The following is a 20,351-nucleotide window of genomic DNA, read 5'->3' as shown; positions in this document are numbered from 1 at the left end:
GGGATGTGGGGGGAGGCTGTCTTGGGAAGAGGTCACGGCTCAGAAAATGTGTTGGACACCCCAAAAATGCCCCTGTTGCTCATCTCAGCCCTTCTGCTTTCCCTCGTGGCCCAGCCCGGCCCTTCCTCACCCGCCACAAAAACCTACTGGAGAGAGCAGGATTTTACGTAACGGCTCGTGCTGTTCTGCTCCGTGTTTTCCACACACACACCGAAAAAAAAAAAAAAAAGATGGGAAGTGAAAACAAGGTCAAACCTTGCTTTGGCTGCCTCGGGTCCCTGGGGAGCACAGGAAGGGAGGGCACTGCTGGAGCAGAGGAGGGGACACCCCAGCTCTGCTCCTGGGGGAACAGGGACCAGGGTCCCCAGCCTGCCTCGATGGCTCCAGGAGCCCAGGCTGCCTCTGGGTCCTGGGGCTTGCCTGGGGACCCCTCTTAGGCTTAAATCACAAACCTGAGCACAGAGGAAGGTGGAGAAATCAAAATTCAAGTTTATTAAAGACAATAAATTACATTCCCTTGAGATACAGTAGATTTTGAGACAAGTACCTTGTTTCGCAGGACAGGCAACATCAGCACCCCGTAACAATGATTCCTGGGAGCGTGATTTGGATGTTGGGGGTGCCAGGGCCCTGAGGAGTGGAGCAGGGCAGGCAGGATGCTGAGAGTGTCTCCCTGAAGGTGACTGACTGCTGCTCGAAGGGTCCCCGCTGAGCACTGCTCGCTGATGAGGCAGCCAGCACCTGTCAGGCTCCAGGTTGAGGAAGGAAAAGCCTCATTCCCAGCGCTCCAGCAGCGAGAGGCAGGGAGGTATGGCTGGGCTGGGCCAGTGCAGTGGCTGCTGGAGGGAGGCTGGACGAGCAGCAGCGGATGCAGAGGTAGATGCTGGGCGAGGAAGGCACAGCGGAGCATCCCTGCCCACCCTCAGCTCCCGGCCGGATTTGTGGGCTCCCCCAGAATGTGGGAGGTGGAAGAACCACCCAGCTGAAAAAGCAGGGGGGATGTCCTGCCAGAGCCCAGTGCCAGGATAAAAATACTCTTCCCGTGGAGCCAGCGGAGGGAATTAGAGTGGAATAACCCGCCCGCCGTGCCAGGGGAGGCTGCAGCAGCAGACGGCCGAGGCAGGGCCGGCAGGGAAACGAGCCAGCGCCTGGGAGAGGGGCAGATGGCCCTGCTGACCCCCCCGGGGCCGGGAGCCCGAGGGTGCCCCCCCAAGTGTCACCCCTGGCGGTGGGGGGGACGGAAGCCAAAGCCTTGCCTTGGCGCCGGTGTCTCCTGGCCGGGCAGCGAGCGGCGTCCCGCGGGGCAGCTCCGGGGGTCACTGCAAGGTACAGGCTGTGCCGGGGCACACGGGCACTCACCGGGCTGCCCCCGCCGCCGCCACCCCCGGAAGGGCTCCCGAGGGGGACGGGCCCGTGCCGGGCGGGGCTGGGATCAGCCTCGGGCTGGGGAACATTCCCCAGTCCCCGCGGCAAAGGGCGACTCACCGCTCCGGACGGACTCTGCCAGCGCCTCCTTGCCCATGGACTGTGCCTCCCGTATCTGCCAAGGGAGAGGGGGCTTTTCCAGCCTTCATCCTCCCCCAGCGCGCTCTGGAGCCCCCCCAGCCATCATACCTTGATCTGATCCTTCAGGTACTCGGCTCTGCCCATCAGGGTCTGGATCTGGTGGGGAGACAGAGAGAGGACACAGTCCCTCTGGGGCCAGGCCAGCGGGGACAGCAGTGTCCCAGGGCTGGCACTCACCTCCGCGTGGAGCAGCTCCCGCCGCCGCCCCGCCGGCTCCGCTGCAGGGGAAACGTGCCACGGCATCAGGGATGGGAGCAGGACCCATCCTTGCCCTAAAAGCCCGGCCTCAGTCCCAACTCACCGGCCAGGAGCAGCAGCAGCTCCCCCAGGCTCTGCTGGTACAGCTCCAGGGCGTCACTGTCATCCCTGCCCTCCTCCTCCTGCAAGAGGCCCCGGGGGCTGGCTGTGGCTGGCAGGGTCCAGCAGCCCCCTCCCCACCAGGTTTGCACCTTCCCCATCCCTCGGGGTGAGGGGACACCCAAGGCCACCCCTCACCTTGGCGATGGCAGCCGAGGCCACTTCCAGCGCCGCGCAGAGCCGAGGTTTGTCCTTGGCCATCTCTGCAAGGGGACGCAGGGATTGCCCAAAACCTTCATCCTTCAGCCCAAAACCCCACTGCTACCCCCTGCCAGCTGTGACACTGGGGGACGGGCAAAAATCACTCACTACCTTTAAGGAGCTCTCTAGCCGGGTTTCCTTTCTCCAGGAGGTTCTTGTTGCTGGAGGTGACCAACACCTTCAGCTCCTCTGCTCGGGAGATGTACTGCCTCACCTGTGCACATTTTGGGGGTGAGGAGACCCCCAATACGGGGTGCAGAGGATGGGGGGCTGCCCCTACCTCCCCAGGGGTTTTGGCTCACCTTGGCCCGGATGGCTTCTCTGCGCCGCACGTCGCTCTCATCTAAGGGGGTGACAACCAAACACGGGGTGGGTGGGCTGACAGCTGGCCTGCCCCGGGGTGCTGCCCCCCCAAAATACACCCAGGCCCCACAAAACCCCCGGGGAGGACTCACAGTGCAGTGCTGGCACGAAATACTCCAGGGCTTTGCGGTAGAGGGAGAAGGCGGCAGCGGCGTCTCCCTCCTGATCCTTCCTCACTGCCTCCACCACCAGGTCAGTCTGGGGGACACAGAGTGGGGGTCTCAGGCTTGGAACGCCCCCACTGCCAGGCAGCAGCCCCCAGCCCTGCTCACCGCCTTGCCCAGGCTCTCGGGGCCGGGGACGTGCTCCATGTCCACGAAGGGGTGAGCAAAGAAGCACTCGAAGGAGATGCGCTTCCGAGGGTCCCTCTCCAGCAGCTGTCCCAAGAGATCCCGGCATTCCAGAGAGAGCTGGGGCCGGCTGGGAAGCTGGGGAGGGAAGGGGCTGAGCCCACTGAGGGCTGAGACTCCCCCCAGCCCCATCCCACCCCACCCCACGTTACCTCCACAGCCCGGTCGCTGCGGATCTTCTCCTCCAGCTCGGCGAAGGAGCGGGAAGCGAAGGGCGGCTTCCCAAAAAGTGCTTCTGTGGGGGGAAAAGCAGCAGTGGGGGGAGATGGAGAGGGGGAAACCAGCCCTGACCAGAGCCCTCCGGGGCAGTAAAAGCCAAACCCACCGTAAAGGATGACGCCCACGGACCAGAGGTCGGCGCGGGCGTCGTAGTGCTGCCGACACACCATCTCGGGGGCCATGTAGAGCGGGGAGCCGCGCAGCACGTGCTTCTCGTCCCACGGGGACATGTACTGGGCAAAGCCGAAATCTGCCAGGCAGAAAGCTCGTGGGGACACAGGGAGAAGGGATTGACCCCTCCCAGCCCCTGGCAGGGGCTGCCCTCACCTGCCAGCTTCAGCTGGGGGTTCTCCGGGGCGCTCAGGAGGATGTTCTGCGGCTTCAGGTCCAGGTGGGAGATGTTGCGGTCGTGGAGGAACTTCAGGGCGCAGGCTGGGCGGGTGGATGGGCACGTGATAGCGCAGCCCTGCACCCCAAAACCCTGGGAAGGGTCCCCACCAGAGGCAGGGTGGGATGGAGGCGGGGTGTCCTCACCGAGCTGCTGCAGGAAGACGCGTGCCACCTTCTCGGGGAGCATCCTGCGCGTCCGGATGAAGCGGGACAGGTCCCCCCCGGCACAGAACTCCATGATCAGGTAGATGTGGTCACCGTCCCACTGCGAGGCAATGAGACCCTGCCGTGCCACCCCAGCCAGTCCCACCCACACAGGTTCACCCGGACCAGTTTGCCCAGTTGCTGGCACCAAGCCCCGTGGATACACCCGTGGGAAGTGGGGATGGATCCAAGCCGGAGTAGCTCCGGCTCAGAGGCCCCCCGGGAAGCCCCCAGCCCACCTGGAAGTCCTTGAGCTCCACGATGTTGGGATGGCGGATGGTCTTGAGGATCTCGATCTCTGTCAGCAGGTTCTCCACCGATGCCCGGTTCAGGCTCCTCTTGTTGACGCACTTGATGGCCACCACCTCACGCGTGTCTTTCTGCCGAAGAGGGGGGCAACGCTGGGCCCCCCACCCAAACAGCCACCGCGGGTGGGGAGGGAAGGGAAGGACCCCTTCAAGAGGGCGGCAGGTGCCAGGCGAGGGCTAGGGGGGTGGTACCCCATGTGGAGGGCTGGAAAACGGGGGTCCCAAGCGAGTGCGTGGGCAGATTCGGGAGCAAAAAGGCGACCCCCGCGGCGGGCTCGGCCCTACCTTCCTGTAGGCCTTGTAGACGGTGGCGTAGGTGCCGGAGCCGAGGGGCTCGGTGAGGATGAACTCGTCGAGGCGCGGCGGGGCCCAGCCGGCCCCGGCCATGGCCCCTCCGGAGCCCCGGTCGCGGCACTCGGGGCCCGGGAGCCGCTTCCGCCTTCCCGGCGCGCCACGGCGCAGGCCACGCCCACAGGCACGCCCCCGCAGAACCCCTGACCACGCCCCCGTATCCATGGCCACGCCCACATATCTGTCATCCCGAAGCAAGCCACGCCCTTGGTTCCACACCATCCCACTTGGCCACGCCCCCGACCCGCCAATCACACATGCCACGCCCACAGCTCCACCCCCGCAGTGGCCACGCCCCCTTCCGCCGCACGGGCACCTTGTCTGGACCACATGAACAATTTTTTATTAATAATTTTTTAAACAGTAAAAGATCAGACGCCAAGGGGAAAAAAAAATCCAATAATCCAAGAGGAAAAGGGTGTAAAAATACCGATTTCTGTATCCCAGCGCCCCCGCCGCCCCTCACCGGCACAGGAGGGGGGTCTGATACAACCCCCACCCCGGCAAAGGGGCACCGCAAAGCCAAATCTGCATTAAAACCCCCCGACACCCCCGGGGCTGAGGGAGGGAGGGAGAGGTGGGAACCTGCCCCCATCCGCCCCTGCGCCTCGCCTGCGTCCCAAGGGACACCCCATCTTGGGATGCAGCTGAACACACATGGGAACAGCTCCTTCCCAGCTAAAAAAAAATTAAACTCAGTGAGGAGGAAGGCAGGGAGGAGCCTTCCCTGGAGAAAGACTCATTCAAGGATAGCTGGAGAAGGGCGTCACAGGCACTGTGTGACCCGGCATCCTCAGCTGCCCCAAGCTGGAGCTGGGAGCCAAACCAAAATCCCTTTTCCTCTCCCTCTCCTGGTCTCAAGTCACTGAGAAGACTCAGCCTCCACTGATCCCTTCTCCCCCTCTCCGTGCCCAGGGCTGGCTGGCACCTGCAGGATCCTCGTGGAAGCAAGGGATGTGCCCTGGGGGGACCAGGGGAAATACATCCCCCCCCAACACTCTCCCCTGCTCCCAGATTTTCCTTGGTGGCTCTCAGGCAGCCCAGCAGTTATGAGGTCAAAATACAGCATTGTGTGAGTGTAATAATCCAAAAGTACAGTTTCTGTTCTTAAAATTAACGACATCGACTACATGCACGTTACAAAACCCTCCCGAAACAGTAGATGATCAAATTCTTCATAGCAAAGGCCAAGAGAAGAGAGAGCAAAATCAAAAACCTGCTTCCCCTCATCTTCCTGCTACAGACACAGTGAGGGGAGGAAGAGACAAACACCTGGAAAGTCTTGGAGAGAGGAATATTGGCCTCAGAGAACGTCTTCCCCCATCTCCCCACACCCTAAAACAAGACAGGGAAAACCAATCATCCAAACCGTAGCTCAGCCGAAGCCAAAAAAAAACCCTCTTCTCATCAGGAGTGTCTGCATCACAGAGCTCACATGGTACCCCCCCAAAAAGTGCATTTTCAGGAAAAAAAAAAATAAAAATAGAAGGTTGGGGAGATGAGGGCAGAGGAAGCGAGAGGGAGGCAGCCCAGGAAGAAGGGCTGGATTTCCCAGGAAGAAGGGCTGGATTTGCTGGGCAGGGTTAATTTCCTCTGAAAGCACTCTGTGCAGCTGAGGAGGCTGCCCCAGCTGCTGCGTTCTGGAAGCTCCTGTTGGTGAGGATGCCTTGGGAAAACTCCTCCTGGGCCCTCTGGAAGCTGGCTCCTGTGCGCCGATACAGGGAATGCACCTGGCGGAGAGAGGGGAGGGAAAGAGGGAATGAAATCAGCCCGTGGCTGTGGGATTGCTGCACACACCCAGCCTGTCCTTGGCTACACAGCTCCCTGGACAGCTGCAGAGCATGGGCTGCAGCCAGTGCCTCCATGGCAGATTTCAGGAGAGCTCCATTTGCTGAAAAATGTGGAGCTCTCAGCAAAATTGCTGGTTTCAGACCCAAAACTGCCCACGCTGTGATGGCTCAGGCTTAACCCTGTATTTACTGCAGGGCAGGACCTGAAGGTGCCAACAGCATCAGGTATTTCCTTCAAGATAAAGGCAGGAGAGCAGAAGGAAGTACCAACAGAAAGAGGATCAGTCCAGCGTGTCCTTGGCTTCCCCCAAGCTCCATTTCTGCTGCTCCTGCAGAAATCCAGCCCTGCAGCTGGCAGGCAGGAGGAGGGCTGGGCTCAAGAACCAGTAGGAAGACACTTGCTGGGATCCCACCAGGCTTTGAAAAGCCTCACAACACTGTGGGAGCTGTGACTGATAATCCTTGAGCCATGGCCACATCTGCTCTGCCAGCATAACCAGGGGCAATGGCTTTAAACTGCCAGAGGGCAGCGTTAGATGGGATATCAGGAAAAAATCCTTCTCTGCGAGCCTGGGGAGGCGCTGGCACAGGTTTCCCAGAGAAACTGTGGCTGCCCCATCCCTGGGAATGCTCCAGGCCAGGTTGGACAGGGCTTGGAGCACCCTGGGATAGTGGAAAGTGTCCCTGCCCTTGGCAAGAGGTAAGATGAGCTCTAAGATCCCTTCCCAAATCACTTCTATGACTCCAAAGGGAGGCTACTCCTCACTTCAAGACTGTCCAAAAAATCTGGAATCGCTGCAGGAAGCACAAACAAAAATACTTTAACTAAAACCTCCTGACCCACCAGTGCCCCCATCCCATCATCATTCCCAAGTGGGTGAAGGGAGGCATCAAACCCAAGACCCCTGGGGGCAGCCTGAGCTCTGCTGGCCCCCGAGGCACTCACCTGCTTGAGGAGGAAGAGGGAGAGGACGGCGCAGAGCGTGAAGAAGGCTGCCACCACCATCATGATCACCACCACGGCCACGTTGCCGTGCACCTCCGACAGCGCCGCGATCCAGCCGCTGCCAGGGACGGGAGAGAGAGGGGCTGGGCATGGAGAGCATTCCAGCACAGCTGGAGTACAGGAGGGAGCACACACGTGCTGCAGGGGAAGGTTACGGGGCAGCACAAAAGCAAGCAGCTGTGGAAACGGGAGCCTGGAGCTCATCCAGGCCTTTGTTTTGGGGATAGAGTTTCCATTTGCATTTTTAGAGGAGGATTGTGCTCATCCCACCCACATTCCAGGCCTGTGCCCTCCCCTCAGGCAGCAAAATCAATACCCTCGGCGCCAACAGTGACTTCCATGGGCACCTTCTCAAACTTCAGCCAAGTGGGGTAAAGATAGGCTGGAACAGCTGAATTAAAAGAGATCAGCTGGCAGGTCTGGAGCCTGGACCTGAGTGTCACCCTGACAGGGATGAAAGGGTCGGGAGCAGGAGGAAGAGGCAGGAAGGGATGGAGGTGGTGAAACCCTGGCACAGGCTGCTCAGCTGTGGCTGCTCCATCCCTTGAAGTGCCCCAGGCCAGGTTGGATGGGGATTGGAGCAACCTGGGACAGTGGTGTCCCTGCCCATGGATGAGATGAACCTTAAGGTCCCTTCCAACCCAAAGCATTCTGTGATTCCACCATTCTAAGTCACAGCCACTGGGAATTGTTGAAGGGAAGGGGCAGGGAGAATTCACAGAGTTACCAGCACTAGGCTGTGCCTGAAAATACCAAGACACCTCACTCAGAACACCTTCCTGGGTGCTGGAGAAAGGAACCTTTCCCAGGAGGCCGTGTGCCAGCAGCAGGAGGAGGGATGGGTCCCATCCCATGTGTCACACTGCTCCTGGCAGCACAGGGAAGCAGAAAGGCACACCACACACTGCAGCCAAAAATACCCGTGCTGGCTGGCAGCAGGGAACTGAGCAGAGAGCTCCAGGCAGCCTCTCCAGGCCAGACTGAACCCCATCCCCGTCCCCCGTGACGTGGGCAGGGGGGAGGCCGGGGACAGCGCTGCCCACGGGCCCTTCTGCAGGCACAGGGCAGAAATAGACAGCAGCTCCTGCCTGGAGGCTGCCCTGGGACAGGCACCACGGGCTGCCAACCTTCCCTGAGCTCCCTGACTGCACAACAGACTGCCAACCTTCCCTGAGCTCCCTGACTCCAGAATGGGAGCTGCTGACCTTCCCTGAGCTCCCGGACTCCAGAACAGACTGCCAACCTTCCCTGAGCTCCCTAAATCCAGAACAGGCTCCTGACCTTCCCTGAGCTCCCGGACTCCAGAACAGACTGCCAACCTTCCCTGAGCTCCCTAAATCCAGAACAGGCTGCTGCTAACCTTCCCTGAGCTCCCTAAATCCAGAACAGGCTCCTGACCTTCCCTGAGCTCCCGGACTCCAGAACAGACTGCCAACCTTCCCTGAGCTCCCTGACTCCAGAACAGGCTGCTGCTGACCTTCCCTGAGCTCCCTAAATCCAGAATGGGCTGCTGACCTTCCCTGAGCTCCCTAAATCCAGAACAGGCTGCTGCTGACCTTCCCTGAGCTCCCGGACTCCAGAACAGACTGCCAACCTTCCCTGAGCTCCCTGACTCCAGAACAGGCTGCTGCTGACCTTCCCTGAGCTCCCTAAATCCAGAATGGGCTGCTGACCTTCCCTGAGCTCCCTAAATCCAGAACAGGCTGCTGCTGACCTTCCCTGAGCTCCCTAAATCCAGAACAGGCTGCTGCTGACCTTCCCTGAGCTCCCTAAATCCAGAACAGGCTGCTGCCAACCTTCCCTGAGCTCCCTGACTCCAGAATGGGAGCTGCTGACCTTCCCTGAGCTCCCTGACTCCAGAACAGGCTGCTGACCTTCCCTGAGCTCCCTAAATCCAGAATGGGAGCTGCTAACCTTCCCTGAGCTCCCGGACTCCAGAATGGGAGCTGCTGACCTTCCCTGAGCTCCCTAAATCCAGAACAGGCTGCCAACCTCCCCTGAGCTCCCTGACTCCAGAACAGGCTGCTGACCTTCCCTGAGTTCCCTGACTCCAGAACAGGCTGTCAACCTTCCCTGAGCTCCCTGACTCCAGAATGGGAGCTGCTGACCTTCCCTGAGCTCCCTGATTCCAGAATGGGAGCTGCCGACCTTCCCTGAGCTCCCTGACTCCAGAATGGGAGCTGCCAACCTTCCCTGAGCTCCCTGACTCCAGAACAGGCTGCCAACCTTCCCTGAGCTCCCTGACTCCAGAATGGAGCTGCAGCAGGGGCTGCAAGGCAAAAGGAAAGGCTGTGCTCTCCCTGCAGGGCACAGCTGCTGACACGAGGCCTCTGGAGCTGCTCCAAAAGCCCAGGCTCACCCTTCTGGACAATGTCACCGAGAAAGGGCGAGGCTAAAAGCCTCTCTGCTTATCTCAGCCCACCAAGCACATGCTCCAGAGGGATTCAGGGAGAGTTTGGGGACAGAGTTGGGGTGGTAGCAGCAGTATCAGGCTGAGCAGTACCTAGATTTCAGGTCAGAGATTCCTCAGCCCCACACTGCTGTCAGGGAAGGCTCCAGTTTGAACACACTGGTTCACATCAGAGGAGCAAATATGACCTGTACTGAGGGAGGGAGAAGAGGCACAAAAGAGCTCTCACAGAATCACAGAACAGTTTGGGTTGGAAGGGGCCTCAAAACTCATCACATTCCACCCCCCCGTCCTGGGCACCTTCCCCTGTCCCAGGGTGCTCCAAGCCCCATCCAACCCAGCCTTGGACTGCCAGGGATCCAGGGGCAGCCACAGCTGCTCTGGGCACCCTGTGAGGGAAGGACTCCTCCTCAATATCCAGAAATTCACTTACTCCCCTTCTCATACTCCTTCACATACTGGGATTAGGATGGGAAGAGCAGAGGAGGGAGGCAGCTGGGACCTGCCATGAGCTGAGAAAGGAAAACCACAGCAGAAAGAACAGGCAGCTGTCAGAAGCAGGCCCCAAAGCTCCTGCCAGTCACAGCCCTGGTGAGAAAAGGGATGTGTGACATGGCAGGCAGCAAAGCCAAGCTTACCTGTCTCCCCAGCCAGGAATTCCAACAGCCTGGATGATGTAGATTGCTATTTGGCAGAAGAAGATGAAAAAGAAGACGAAGAAGCTGAAGGAGCTGTCAGACCTGCGAGAGAGATGGCAACAGGAATGAAACCTGTGATCCCTGCACTGAGTCCCTGCTCTGAGAGGAGAGGAACAGCTTCAGTGAACTCCTTTCTGCAGGGAAGAGCTGCTGAGGGGAGGAGATGTGGGGAGGAATCTGGGTACCCAAATGTGTCCACTGCAGATGCAGTGCTCTGCCCAGTGCAGGATGGGGTGAAGGCAGCTCCCTCAACAAACACAGTGTGCTCGACATCAATGTGTCTTAGAAATTAATAAAGTGAATAAAAAATGAATTCAAAGTGTCCTCTGTCTGCCTGGGCTTGGATTTCAGGATGAAAAAGGATCACCATAATTAAGTTCTATCAGACAGATCTAATATGTTTAGCAACATAGTGGTTTGGGTTTATCTAATGATGCAAAGAGCTGGAAAAATCCTGAGGGCAAAACATGATGAGAACAGATAAACCAAAGCTCCTCCCACTAAGAGATACATCCCTGCTACAGAAAAAACCAACTCAGTACTTGCCTGAAAGCCTTGTAAATTGGTCGGTACCAACAGAGAAAGGCACAAGGGGTGAATAAAATTAACCACAGAATGGAGAGCCCAAAGTCCACTCCTCTGCTGCTGTCCACTGTGAACCACGCCAGGCAAGCCAGCAGGTTTAGGAGCAGGGTGATGGAATGCACTGTTTGAGGTGGGAGAGACAGGAAAACAACATCAGCAAGCTCTTGGAAACTCCAAAGCATCCCCAATGTCTCACTGAACAGAAATTAGGGTGACTTTGGGCCATCTAATTTCCCTGTCTCCCTTGGAAGGGAAACAGAGCTTGACCTAAGAAGCTCATCTGATCCCGCTGCCCACGGCCAAATCTTAAATAGTTGTTCAAGCCTCCATTAAACAATCAAAATTCTGTCATGAATGAGCTATTCCCAAAGCATAAACTTGAGGTTCTTCACATTTACCTTCATAAGAAAGGAGGGAAACCTGATTTTAGCCTTACAGACAACACCAAGAGCATTTACTGCGTGACAGAGCTCAGCTTCTCACACAGAACCTCCTCCAAAAGAATTCAGACTGCAGGTGAGGCCATGACTTACACATCCACAAGTAATAGAGCATCTTGCATATCCGCTGGTAGTCAGCTGGGATGTCTGCAGAGAAATCCTGATAGAAGCACGGCTTGATGGGACACCTCTTGGGGAGAGGAGGCCAGTTGTTCTGCCTCGCTGTGGGAGGGAGGAAGGAGCAGCTCTTCACTTGTTCTTCTCTCATTCAAAGACTAATTCCCACCCCAGAATTTCCAAGCAGCTTTTCAGCTATTGTTTAATTCATGCATTAAAACCTTAGCAGAGCCCAGGGGTTGGGCAGTTCCTACATCTGAGCAGGCAGCACAGCAGGAATGGGATAAACTGCTGGCACAGCAGCTGTGTGCAGGGGTTTTCCCTGGAGGAAGGCAGAATTCCCCTGCACTGGCCAAAGGGCCATCACTCAGCCCTGCAAGCCCAGATTCAGCCAGTTCAGACCAAGACTAGGGGAAAAACTATTGGGTTCCTGTGGTTAAGAGAGCATTGAGGCTCAGAAAAGTTTTGCTGCTCTCAGTGAGAAGCCTCAGCGTGGCAGGGTCACTCACCAACTCTGACATCAGTGCTTGAGAGCTTTTGGTGGTGAAATGCAGCTGCTTGAGGGCAAAGACCCACCAAAGCTGGCCTCCAGCATCCCACCCTCCCATCTTGGAAGCTGTGGGATGCCAGGCACTGTCCCAGAAGGGTTGCCACAGGGAGTTTTCCTGAAATCCTGGCAAACCAAGGGATCCAGGCTGCCCTGGGCAGGAGTCAGTACTCACGGTCGATGCTGGCTGCGTGGCTCTGCAGTTCCCTTTCCTTCTTCTCCAGCTCAGCTGCCTTCCTCTCTAGCTCTGCCTGCTGCTGGAGCAGCCCTGCCTGTGCTGCTGCAGCCACAGCCTGGGGAGGGGACAGAGACATCAGAGAGGTCAGCCCTGCCCTGGGCTGGACTGTGGTGGCACCACTGGGTGCCAGGATGGGAAGGAAGCAGAGCACAGGGTGACATGAAAGCTCAGCCCCTGACATCTTGGGCACAGGGTGACATGAAAGCTCAGCCCCTGACATCTTGGGCACAGGGTGACATGAAAGCTCAGCCCCTGACATCTTGGGCACAGGGTGATATGAAAGCTCAGCCCCTGACATCTTGGGCACAGGGTGACATGAAAGCTCAGACCCTGACATCTTGGGCACAGGGTGACATGAAAGCTCAGCCCCTGACATCTTGGCACAGGGCGACATGAAAGCTCAGCCCCTGACATCTTGGGCACAGGGTGACATGAAAGCTCAGCCCCTGACATCTTGGCACAGGGTGACATGAAAGCTCAGCCCCTGACATCTTGATTCTGCCACTGGAGGACAAAATCAAGTTATCCTGCAGGAAGTTAGGGCTGGCAGGAGGAGCTTTTCCACAGCTTCTTCTACCTCACAGTTCACCTGACTGCTCTGAGCTCATCACTACAGAGTGGTGAGCAAGGCTCCTGGGCTTACCAGGACAATTCCCTTCCCAGCTATCTACCACACACCTTAAGGATCTCTTCTACCTGTTTTGTATTCTGAGAAATGGTTCTTTCTCCCAGTTCTTTGGATGAGGTGGTGCTGGCAGCTGGGTACTTGCATTTATTCTTTGGCACTGAGTGTGTCTGACCAGACACCAGAACTAAGCTAAAAGCATTAGCAGGATTCATTCCAGAATTTCCAGAGGGAAGCCAGAGCCAACAGAACACAAGGCAAAGCAAGCTCTGCCACCAGAGGGACAGGGAAGGAGATGCAAGAAGGACTGTACGTGCGTATTCCCCACAAAGATCTGCCTTGGAAATGCAAGTTGAAAAGACCACCTGCAGCTTCCCAGCACCCACCCCAGGGAATGCTGTGCTCCCAGAGGCCCTGGGAGCTGGAGGAGGCAGGGAGGGTAGCAGAGAGGGGCTGTACCTGTGGTGTGGGCTCCACAGATGTGTGCAGCACGGCCGGCTGCGAGTGGCCCGAGGGCTGAGCCGGCGTCGTCCGCGCCGCATTCGTCTGTAAGAGACAGGGGCCAGCAGGGAAAAACAGGGCAGGAGAAACACAGAGGGCTCTTGGTGAATTGTTTAAAATACAAATCTCGCCTTCCTGCCCTCCTTCTCCCACCTGGCTCATGGCAGCAGCCAGGGAATAAGGGTGAGGCTCTCCCAGCCATCCCTCAGTGGCACAGCCAGGCCAGCTCAGCTCCCCCAGGCCAGGGAGAAAAGAAATGCTGCTGTGCCCTGCCACAAACCATCTTCCCCTCCACACTTCATGGGGCTTTCCTGGGAGCCAGCAGCCAGCTGGAGAGGAGCTGTTCCATGCCACTGGAGAGCTCCAGCTGGGAGCTCATTACTGCTCCAGTGCAAGAGCAATTTCCCACTCCTGCACACCATGAGCCACATCCACGGGGAAATCTGTGCTGTGATGGCCCCAATGAGGGGAGAGAATGATGCATCTGACTCCATTGATATTAGAAGGTCAATTAATTCCTTTATTATACTATATTATTCTATACATCTAAAACTGAATCTGCCAAGTACTCAGCTCTGCACACACTGCTTACCTTGCCCTGAAAGTCACTCGATAACCTCGACACACACACACACACCCTGATAGGCCAAGGAAACTTTACTTTGGGTAAAAAATCTCTGTTGTATTCTACTTTTGCACAAACACAGGCAGAGCAAATGATAAGAATTGTGTTTTCTTTCTCTGAGGTTCAAAGAATGTGAACCCCAGAAATATTCTTGGGAAGAATTTTGCCTTGCTTTTCTCTGCGAAGAGAAATGTGGGGCTACAGAAATCAGCTGTGAATTCCTCTTTTTTTAAGCTGCACTTATCAAGGGACCTTCCACACCACTAAAAGCACCCCCAGGCACACAGAGCACAAGGACACGTGGCACATACCCGCTGGGAGCTCTCGGAAAAGGGGTTGAATTCATCCAAGCCGCTTTGGCTGGTGTTTGTGAGCTGTGTCACCGAGGGGTCCTGCAGGGAGAGAGCACAAGGAGAAATCAGCACTGGAAATGGGCTATCACCACTGATAGCACTGAACTGTTCCGTCTGGAAAAGGCCTTTAAGAACATCAAGTCCATCTTATCCATGCTGCCTGCTTTCCATCTGCTTGTTAGCTGGGAATTTGAGGGGTGAAACACATCCCTGCCACAGGGAGATGGCCCTGGCTGGCATGGAATTTAAATATCCAAGGAGATGACTTACCAGCAAGGCAAGACTTGTCAGCAGAAATAATCTCCTGTTCAGCCAAGAGGGATGTCTGAACAACCACAACGTGCTTTTGGCTTTGTGCAGGTTACTTCTGCTCACCTACAGCGAGTTATTCCTAATTTCCAGGGATTTGGATTCATGGTCAGGATGTTGCTGGGACTCACAAAGCAAGCATGGAGCCACACAAAATGAGGTTTTGCATACAGCTGATCCTGGCTGAGAGATGCTGGCAAGCTAAAATGCCAATGATTGCTCTGGAGAAGTGAAACACTCAGGAAAATTGAGCTGGAGGTGTGACACCAATTATTTTAGGAGGTTTTAATGCTGCTGGCATAACAGCTCTCACTTCCACTCACAGCACCTCCCACTCGTCTTTTAAACATCCTCTGATGTTTAAAAACAGGCTCTCTGCACCTCAGAACAACTCTCCCCCCTCACCTGCAGGGTTTTTACGCAGCTGTTTTTATCTCCTCCTTTCCACTTACTCTTCTGCATGCAGAGATTCCTCTTGGGCAGCCAGGTGCTGCCCTCTGGAGCACTCCTCTCCCCACTTATCTCAGAAACAAGGCCTTTTTTGAACTCGGAAATCCTCCTGGCCTGGCAACTCGAGAGCTGGGCGTGGCTCAGAAAATTAAAAAGTGGCTTCTCCTCCCTCCCTCAGCACCTCGTGTGTCCAGACCAGCCCTTCTAATTCGGTGCTCCATGGGGGGGAGAAGGAACCGAGGCTGCCCCAGGGCGTGGGGGGCTGAGCACGGAGGAAAATCCCTCTGGAGCCATTCCCGGGTGTGAAAAATGCCCATTTTATGATTGGCTTTTCGCAAATATTCAAATGAATATTATATGTGTTATGTTAAAAAGTGATGCTGTATTAATTCTCTTAAGTAGTGTGGTAAATATAGTTCTAGTTTATAACATAATGTTAAAATAGAAACTATGCTATGTAGGATACTTTTTTTAAAGAGAGGACTTGCACTGAGATAGCAGCCACAGGGCACCTCAGTCTTCCAGAGAAAGGAATTTATTGCCCTCTTATCAGAAGAAATTAACTTCTTCCTGCCTCTCTCAGGCTTGAAGATGCCATCAGGATTCAGAGGAAGAAGCTGACACTGCCCAGACAGAATCCTGTGTTTGAATGGAATTTATGCATCATGGATGAGGTGTATGAATATGCAACAGGTTATTGTTTTTAAGGGTTAATTCTCTGTTAATTCGGGCTTGTGCTTCCCAGAAAAAGGTACCCAGACTGTCCCTAACTCTTTGTTTCTGTTGTCTCATATTATCTTTTTCCAAATTGCCCAAATTTTTATAACTCTAATTATATACATTTTATTACTATGAAACTTAAAATCCCAAACCCAAGCGGCTGGCGTTTTTCACACGGGGCTCTAGCGCAGCCTTCTGCTGAGCAGGATGCACAGGGAGCAGTTAATGAGTAACTGCAGGGCTCCTGCACGGCAGGCACTCCCCACCGACAGGTCGCACTCGTTTGTGAATCACCCCGGGCTCAGGCATCGCGTTCTCTGACGCTGCTGCTGCTCGGGGAAGTTCAGCTCCCCGGCGAGGAAGGGCTGCAACAAGTGGGGAGAAGCAGCAGGACTGCCAGGCTGGAGATAAAAAGTGCTTTTATTTCAGTCCTGACTCCTCTGCAAGCTTCAGCTGTGCAGAGATAAGGGCTGTCAGCACAAGTTTGTGAAAAGCGCCAATCACTTGTTTTTAAAATTTTAGAAGTTTAATAGTAATAAAATGGTTATAAAAAGAGTAATACACTTAGAGTAATAATAATTTGGACAGTTTGATTTAGGACAATATGAGACAACAGAAACAAAGAGTTACTTACAGACAGTCCAGGTACCTTTCTCTGGGCAGCACAAGCCCAAAAAAGGACCCACGTTAACAAAGGATTAATCCTTAAAAACAACAGCCTGTTGCATATTCATACACCTCATCCATGATGCATAAATCCTATTCAAATAGAGGATTTTGTCTCCTCATTGTGAACTTCTTCCTCTGAATTCTAACAGCACCTTCAAGGTGGGAAGAAGTTCGTTTCCTCTGATAAGAGGGCAAGAAATTCTTTCTCTCTGAAAGATTTAGGTGTGCTGTGGCTGCTATCTCGCTGCAATCCTTTCTTTATAAAAAGTATCTTACATGGCATAGTTTCTATTTTAACTACAAAAGTTACCTTTTGAACTACACCACTACATTTATCATATTATTAAAATGTTAATACAGCACTACTAATCGATACACATAGTAAATATCTGTGTAGAGCCATATAATATGCATTTTTCACAAGTTTACACTTCCTCTCACGCACGGCAGCACTGCCCATCAGCACAAACCCTTCAGTCCAGAGCACACCAGCCCCAGCTGGACTAAAGTCCAGCAGAAAACAGCTGCACAAGGAAGAGAAACTCCCTTCAAGGTGTGGAAGTGGAAAGTGAAAGCTGCATAAGCCTCTGGAGAGCCCGGGTGGGCAGGCTGGGAACAAGGAAAAATGCTACAATACCACCATAAAACACACATTTTACTTCCCTTGGCTCATCTGCACCCAAAAGAAAGCTGGAGGCTCTCCAAGGGCAGGGAGAGCAGCACCACGGCTTCATCTGCACCACAGTTTGATTCCCAAGGTAGAGAAGCTCTCATCTTACTGCACAGCTTTAAAAAAAAAAATCATTTAATTAGGCTGCAAGGCCAAGGCCCAGCAGCTGGGCTGAACGTGCCTGCTATTGTGCAAGAGTGTCTAAAATAGGAACCCAAAGAGCAGGGAATTTGCAACAAAGCTGAAGTTTGGACACGTGCCTGGGGAGGGCAGGAAGGAAAGCAGAGGGTGATGCACGGGCAGCAGCTTCTGTGAGCCTGGAGCAGGCAGTGTGGGATGAGCGAGCACCAGGAATGCAGAGATCAGCGAGGAGCTGCCCACAAACTTCATGTTTTGCAGCTATTTTCTGCCAGCTAGGCAGCAAAAGGCAGCTGACCCTCTTGAAAAAAGCCTCAGAAAGGATCAGGAGACAGGGATTTAATTCAGGACCTCTTGGAGCCACAAGAAGGGTGTCCAGCCACAAAGCTTGTGCTCACAAATCAACAATTGGCTCGACCTGCAGGGTGCCATGAGCAGATCCCATATCTGCTGCCCTCCCAACCATCAATTCCTCAAGTGCCAGGGATGTGGGATGTTGTTTTTCACGGCTTCAGATGCCCCCAACTCAGAAGAACTCCACATCAGGACCAAACTGCACTGCCAGGAATATTAAAACTATTTTCAAATGCAGCTTTAATGCAAATACAAAGTCGCTGTCGTGCTGCTGAAAGGTTTGGGCACAACAGGTTTGTGCAAGGAATTCTGCATTTTTCTTTTCTTTCTCTCCCCACAGATTAAAGAAACAAAATGAGAGGCCTCTCTAGATGAGATCAAGGAAAAAGAGCTCAACCTAGATTTTCACCTGGAACTTAACACAGTTGCCAAAATATCACAGTATTGCCCCAAATATTACCAGTCCTGCAGACTGAGGGTGCTGCCACTGCCTGGAAGATGCACCAAGAGAAATCTTGAGGATTTCATTTTTGATATCTCTGGAAAGGATGGAAGTTTCCAGCTCTGTCTGAAGCTGGAATCAAAGTTTTGGAGGCAGCTGCCACTTCCAGCAGGTTACTAGATAAAGGAAGGAAGTTAATCATCTCTCATTAACTGGTTACAATAAGTAACAGAGCAGCCAGAGATATTTTTAACAGGACCAAAGCAGCTTATTTTACACAAAGCTTAAAGATCATCATGAACAAAGTCTCCTGAAAAGGCAGAAACCCTGGTCACATCAGGATTTGAGGAGGATGAAGCACTGAACTGGGAGCTCCAGCAAGGAGGGACAACCCTGGCGCTGTGGCAGGAGAGATCCACGGGCTGGGAGGATGAGGAGGCTCCTGCTGCTTCCAGAGCATGGCAGGGGTGTCAGTGGGACACTGTCACCCCAGCACAGGGCCAACACGTGCATCCAGCCCCTGGCAGGGAACAGGCTGTCCCACAGGCTGGGATTCCATTTCAAACCTGACCAACGAGGCTCCAGGAAGCAGCAGCCAAAAATTCCTCTCTGGGCACTGGGGAATTTTTCTTGATTAAAAAAAAAAAAGGTAAGACAAAAACTTGCAGTCCCTAGAGGAGGGTACAGAACCTTCCACAAGGATCAGATGAGCTGCAAAGAGCTGTCCCAGGGTGGGAATCTGCAGTGGGACATGTGTCAAGCCTCGTTAAGTGAGCCTGACAGGGGAGTTACTGCCTGGAAAATCACCTTCAACCTTCTCTTGTTTGAACAGTGAATAAAGAGTGAGCACGGCCCTGTTCTGCCAGATACCAGGACAGCTTTAATGTGCACAAAGCAGCTGAAGGGAGACAACAAGAAAGATGGAGACAGACTTTTTATAAGGGCCTGAAGTGACAGGAGAACAGATAATGGCCTCAAACTGACAGAGATTAGATTGGATATTAGAAAATTCTTCCCTGTGAAGCTGGGCAGGCCCTGGCACAGAGAAGCTGGGATTGCCCCTGGATCCCTGGAAGTGTTCCAGGCCAGGTTGGACGGGGCTTGGAGCAGCCTGGGACAGTGGAAATGTCCCTGCTCATGGCAGAGGGTGGGACTGGATGAGCTTTGCTTTCCCTTCTAACCCAAACCACTCTGTGATTCTAGGAATGTTTACTACCTCAAAACCAAAGTAACAAATCTCATGTCCATGAACAGCAACATTTTCCACTCCTGAGAGGAGCCCGATCATCCCAACTCTTCCCATTCCTGAGAGTCACGAGACCGCGTCAAAATGAAAGTGAGGAAGAAGAGAAAGAATTCTTTCACTCTGATTCCTCAAAAGACTCAGCTCCAGCAACAAACAGCTTCTGTTTGGCTCAGCGCTGAAACCCAAGGTCAGGAAAGCGCTCCTTCCTGCGCTGGCACGCCAGGCAGGCAGCGGAGGTGAGCTGAGCTCCGGACCCTGCCTGTCCCACCACTGCACCCGTGCCAGGCCAGCCCCTGCATCACATCAGTGACCCCACTTTCCAGAGGTTAATCCCAGAGAGGAGAAACCCAGCGAACACACAGCAAGTCCTCAGTGACCTTAACAGCAATCCTCTGCTTTGAGCCACGAAATCCATGGCTTTTAACCGCTGAAGCGCCTTAAAAAGAAACTCAGAGATGCAGCAGAGAACCAGCCCACCACGCAGCACGGCCCAGAGAGCTCCAGCGCTGGATTATTTTGAATAAACCCTCAGAGCGGGCATTCCCAGCTGTGTGGCAGAGCCCCCCTCGAGGTGAGAGCAGCCGGGCGCGGGGACACAGCGGGAGGGACCCGGGGGGTTCACAGCGCTGCGGAAGGAGTTCGGGACCCCCGGCTGTGGCGGCGCGGGGGTCAGGGGAAGGGGCTGCAGAGAGGGGAGGGGATGGGACCGTGATCCGCGGGCAGACGGGGCCGGGGAGCGGGACCGGGGCTCGGGTCCAGGCCGCCCTCAGGGCCGGGGGTCGCGGCCGCCTCACGCCCCCCCGGTCCCGCCCCCTGCCTCTGATTGGCCGAGGCGCAGAGGAGCGGCTCCGCCATTGGCCGGCGGCGCTTCACTCAGTGCCACGTCCCGGCGTGCGGGACACGGGGGCCCGGCCGGGCCGGGGCCGCGCCGGGAGAGCCCGCCCGCAACCCGCGCCCACCTGGAAGGGGTTGATGTCCACCGGGTCGGCGAACGGGTTGGTGTCGAAGCCCGACATGGGCGCGGTCCTCTCCTGCTCCGCTCCCGCCGCCGCCGCCGCTCCTGGCGCTTCCGGGGCACCCGCGTGACCGGGAGCCGCGTGACGTCACGG

At 55.3% G+C, this 20,351-nt stretch overlaps 2 protein-coding genes across 3 annotated transcripts; both read right to left on the bottom strand.

Annotated features, from left to right (window-relative positions):
- Positions 1 to 517: 517 nt before the first annotated feature.
- Positions 518 to 4,392, bottom strand: ULK3 (unc-51 like kinase 3). Of its 2 annotated transcripts, none has more exons than XM_084213505.1 (16): positions 4,244 to 4,392; positions 3,890 to 4,030; positions 3,591 to 3,711; positions 3,384 to 3,488; positions 3,163 to 3,306; positions 2,990 to 3,072; positions 2,760 to 2,915; positions 2,580 to 2,685; positions 2,427 to 2,467; positions 2,236 to 2,338; positions 2,062 to 2,126; positions 1,868 to 1,946; positions 1,744 to 1,784; positions 1,615 to 1,662; positions 1,486 to 1,540; positions 518 to 1,319 (listed from the first exon to the last, which is right to left on the bottom strand). In XM_084213505.1, exons 1-16 carry the CDS (start codon positions 4,343 to 4,345, stop codon positions 745 to 747), a joined length of 1,965 nt encoding a protein of 654 aa, XP_084069631.1. In that variant the 5' UTR covers positions 4,346 to 4,392; the 3' UTR covers positions 518 to 744. The 2 variants fall into 2 exon arrangements, with proteins under 2 accessions (XP_084069631.1, XP_084069630.1); XM_084213504.1 differs by having other exon boundaries at positions 1,182 to 1,333.
- Positions 4,393 to 4,640: 248 nt separating this feature from the next.
- SCAMP2 (secretory carrier membrane protein 2) lies at positions 4,641 to 20,334 on the bottom strand. The gene is made up of 9 exons (XM_084213565.1): positions 20,202 to 20,334; positions 14,203 to 14,283; positions 13,225 to 13,311; positions 12,078 to 12,195; positions 11,332 to 11,460; positions 10,760 to 10,919; positions 10,154 to 10,255; positions 7,046 to 7,163; positions 4,641 to 6,039 (listed from the first exon to the last, which is right to left on the bottom strand). Exons 1-9 carry the CDS (start codon positions 20,256 to 20,258, stop codon positions 5,893 to 5,895), a joined length of 999 nt encoding a protein of 332 aa, XP_084069691.1. The 5' UTR covers positions 20,259 to 20,334; the 3' UTR covers positions 4,641 to 5,892.
- Between the last annotated feature and the right edge of the window lie 17 nt (positions 20,335 to 20,351).

This window comes from Fringilla coelebs (assembly GCF_963513975.1).
Source record: "Fringilla coelebs genome assembly, chromosome: 12".
NCBI classification, from domain to species: domain Eukaryota; kingdom Metazoa; phylum Chordata; class Aves; order Passeriformes; family Fringillidae; genus Fringilla; species Fringilla coelebs.
The sequence above is the reverse complement of the archived record's forward strand: the minus strand, read 5'-3'. Positions and strand labels throughout refer to the sequence as shown.